At 55.3% G+C, this 3,864-nt stretch overlaps 1 protein-coding gene across 1 annotated transcript; it reads left to right on the top strand.

Moving 5' to 3' along the window:
- Nucleotides 1–715: 715 nt before the first annotated feature.
- LOC109318169 (dispanin subfamily A member 2b-like) lies at nucleotides 716–3,540 on the top strand. Its single transcript, XM_019547238.1, has 2 exons — nucleotides 716–959; nucleotides 2,855–3,540. Exons 1-2 carry the CDS (start codon nucleotides 735–737, stop codon nucleotides 3,026–3,028), a joined length of 399 nt encoding a protein of 132 aa, XP_019402783.1. The 5' UTR covers nucleotides 716–734; the 3' UTR covers nucleotides 3,029–3,540.
- Nucleotides 3,541–3,864: the final 324 nt, after the last annotated feature.

The raw sequence follows: 3,864 nt of genomic DNA, 5'->3' as shown, positions 1-3,864 counted from the left end.
CCCTATTCAGTAGCCTCCCTAACATCCACCAATATTTGCTGAGAGATGCCACCTTTCTGTACAATAACTGCTGACAGATCTATCATCCATGAATGTATCCAGTCCCTTTGTGAACCGGGCTATGCTAGAGGTTTTGCTGACGGGTTAGACAATGGATGTGTATGGGATGGTCTGGATAGGGATGATCCTGCCTCAGGTGGGGACTTGGACTAGACGACCTCTGGAGGTCCCTTCCAGCCCTACTTTTCTATGACTCTATGATGCTGGGTCTGTGCCCAGCTCTGCCACTGATTCCCTGGGCAAACGGAGCAAGCCACGGCCACCCGGGCGCCGCCTCCTTCCCCGCTGGGGAAGGAAGGTAGTGGTGCTGGTCCCTCCACGCACGTTGTGTTATGCTGGGCATGTTGTGTGTGAGCTGTGTTGCATTGTTGTACTGTGCAGTGGCGTGTGTTGAGTGTGGTGTGCTGTGTGTGTTGTGTTCTGGGCACGCTGTTATGCTGTGCATGCATCACGCACTGTCCTGTATTGTGCTGTGTGTTACCAGTGTGTTGGTTGTGCTGTATGTTGCACAGGATGTGTGCGCGCTGTTATGCTGTGCTGTGTTGTCTGTGTGCGTCCCCTGCCCCGGAGCCTGCCCCCTCCCAGGAAACGAAACGGGCGGAGTGGGGTGGGCGGGGATGGGTAGGAGCTGTCCCGCGAGGCGGCGCGCGCCGGCAGTGCGGGCGGCGGCGGCGATGGAGGGCGCGGGACAGTACATGCTGCCGGGCCAGGGGGCCCAGGCGCGGGGCTACGAGTACCTCAAGGAGGACGCGGAGCAGGGGCTGGCGCTGGGGCCGCCCGTGCAGCCGAGCTACGGGCTGCTGCCGCCGCCCCGCGACCACCTCGTCTGGTCCATCTTCAACACGCTCTACATGAACTTCTGCTGCCTCGGCTTCTTCGCGCTCGCCTTCTCCGTCAAGGTAGGGCCGGCCCGGCCCTCCCCTCCCCCCTCCCCGGCCCGCGCTGCTCAGCCGGCACAGTCTGCGGCTTGCTTGGGGCTCCCTTCCCTGACAGCGCCCTGGGGCCACCCTAACCTGTCCCCAAAGACCCCGGGAGGAGGGAGCCAGGAGGTACCCCCTTGTGCTGCCGAGGGGGTTTGCAGGGGTATGGGGCTGTGGGCAGGTAGGGAAGAAACAGCTCCAGGTTTGAGCCTCGGAGCCCTAGGAGAGAAGCAGACTGCACCTGAAAGCATGGGAGGTGGTGGGGGGTGAGGAGCTGAACCTTCCCCCCCTGCACATCCCAGGAGTGCCACAGATCAGCCCCTCCCCATCTCCTACCATGTGACTTCCTAAGGCAGCGTAACCTGTGGGTCGCCAACCCAAAAGTGGCTGGCAAGAATATCTGAAAGGGTCACAAACAGACTTTAAAACTGGATCAACAAACTTTAAACATGGATCCCCCTTTAAAGGAGAAAAGTGGGGGAAACCAGGGCTTTTCCCTTGCAGTTTGGCAGAGCTCCTGCAAGGAGCGGCTTGGGGGGGCCCTCCCATGCCCCCCCTGGGGGCAGGGGGCAGCAGGTCAGGAGTGAGGGGCACTGGGTTGGGACAGCCCACCAATGGTTACAAATGGGTCCTAGTACAAAAAAGGTTGAGAACCACTGTTTTAAGGGATGCAACAGGTCTCTCGGCACCTAGACAGGCCCCCATCAGGGTCCTTCATCCCTTCTGTGACATGGATGGGATCCAGGTGGGGTTGCGCCCATTCAGTGCAGGGGTTTTAGGTCATGACTGAGCTTGCAAGCAAGTGACCAGCAAGTAGAAATGTGTGATGGTGGCAGGGAGGTTGCAGGGGTGACAGCATTTGGTCTCCTCTGCAGTAACTAGCTGCCCAGGAGCTGAACAGAAAGTCCGCTGTAGACACATGTTGCTTTAATCAAGAAAGTTTTCTATGCCTTATCTTGCTTTACATCTGAACTGCATCTGTTTCCTGTAGACAACTGATGATGTGGAATGCAGCCCTCACTCCAAAACCCGCCCCCTCAGCTACCCCCTGCCCTCCCTCCCGACAGTTCATGCGCATATACTACTTTTCCCAGCAAGGGGCCTCCCCGCACCAAAACAGATATAGACCTGGTCTCTGAGGACAGTGAAACTTCTGCCACCTCAGCAGGAGTCTTACCTGCTTTCTACACACAAGCAACTTGTGGGCCTATGCCCACTCAGAAACTTTAAACCCTTCTCTGTTTCTAGAGGAGAGCTTAAAGTTTCTGAGTGGGCATAGGCCCACAAGTCCTGGCACTACATGTGTAACAACGGATTACTTGGAAGAGCTAAAGAGAAAACAGGGATAGGAGTGATGATCACAGATTTATAACAGGGATTCTGAGGGGGGACACAGCAAAGACTGTGGGACCCCTGGGGTCCCTGGCGCTTGGGAAGACCTCAGGCATGGACTGACCCAGAGCTGGAAACCCTGAGGCTTGCATGGGTGTCCTGGAGGAGCCTGCATACTCTGGAAGCTTGGGCTTCTAAGCAGCCTGTCAGGAAACCCAGTAGGTGTCAGCCAGAAATCAGACTGGCAAACAAGTTCAGCAACACCAGATTTCCACATACATTTTTGTTTTGACAAGGGAGCATTTTTCAGCCAAGCCGTATGTCCCCAGAAAATCCACAAGCAGTTCTACTCAGTAGGACCAGAGAATCCCACCCCTTTGTTCCCCTCCCCGAGTCTCAGCTCTGATATGTATGTGGACAGCACCTGGCAACACAGCTGCTCTTCCGTGTATTGTATTTTCGTGTTTATCTTCCTCATTTCCTTCTCTTCTTCTTTCCTTCCTCCTTCTAACCCCCCTCCCACTCCTGGACCCTCACTGCAGGCAAGGGATCGCAAAGTCCTCGGTGACTACAGCGGTGCTGGCAGCTACGGCTCCACTGCCAAGTGCCTCAACATCACAGCCCTGATCCTGAGCCTCCTGTTCTTCATCCTTATCATCATCCTTGTGGCAACAGGTGTCATCGTCCTAGCAAACTTAAGTCAGCCTGGAGTCTAGCCTCTCCTTCAGCCATGTGGGTAGATCGCAGCTGTTACACCACCCCACAGGCAGGGCTGTTCCTGCTACAGCTCCGACAATTTCCTTTCCCCATTTTCTGGCTCTGTGTGCTCCCCAGCCACCTTCCTGAGCTAGAGAAGGAGCACCGCTTTCTTTCTGGCCCCACATGCAGCCAGCATCATTCATCAGAGAAGCTCTCAGCTTCGTATGGGGATCCTGAAGGAAGATCTCTGAATCCTCCGTGGGAACTGACCATCCTGTGCTACCCACCACCTTTACACTGAGGATAGTGGGCACTGTCTCCATCCAAAACCCATCGCCTGAAGTGCCCTTTGACTGAATGGCTGGAATCATCACTGAGGAGGTGGGGGGCACCTGGGGACACCTGTTGCTGTGGGGCTGGAGAGTCACAGTTCTCTGCATGTGACATTGCTTTGTCCCTCAGTTCCAAGTAGAAGCCTGATATCCAAGCCACTGACCCTCAAATAAAAAGATCCCTTTCTTTCTTGTAAGCTGTTGTGTTCTTTACAGGCAGGCATTTGCAAAAGCCTATGTGGCCTCATCATGAGCCAGTTTGGAGGAAGGAATTTGGGGTTTTCAAAGGTCCTCGGGGCCAATCAGGCTAGTATGATTAAGGCATATTCATTTCTGTAGCCAGCACTACAAGAAGGGAGTAGCCAGCACCACATTCGTCTGTCTTGGTCTCAGACTGAATGACCAGAGGCCCATCTGCAACTGGGCCAAGTGGGGGCAGCCTTTACCACCAATCAGGAGCATGGTTCAATTACAGCTGTGGCAAGACACCTTGATTGCTCTGCTTCTACCCTTTTCTAGGC

The sequence above is a fragment of the Crocodylus porosus genome, unplaced genomic scaffold (assembly GCF_001723895.1).
Source record: "Crocodylus porosus isolate Cpor-Errol unplaced genomic scaffold, CroPor_comp1, whole genome shotgun sequence".
Lineage (NCBI taxonomy): Eukaryota > Metazoa > Chordata > Crocodylia > Crocodylidae > Crocodylus > Crocodylus porosus.
This window is presented reverse-complemented; position numbering and strand designations above follow the sequence as displayed.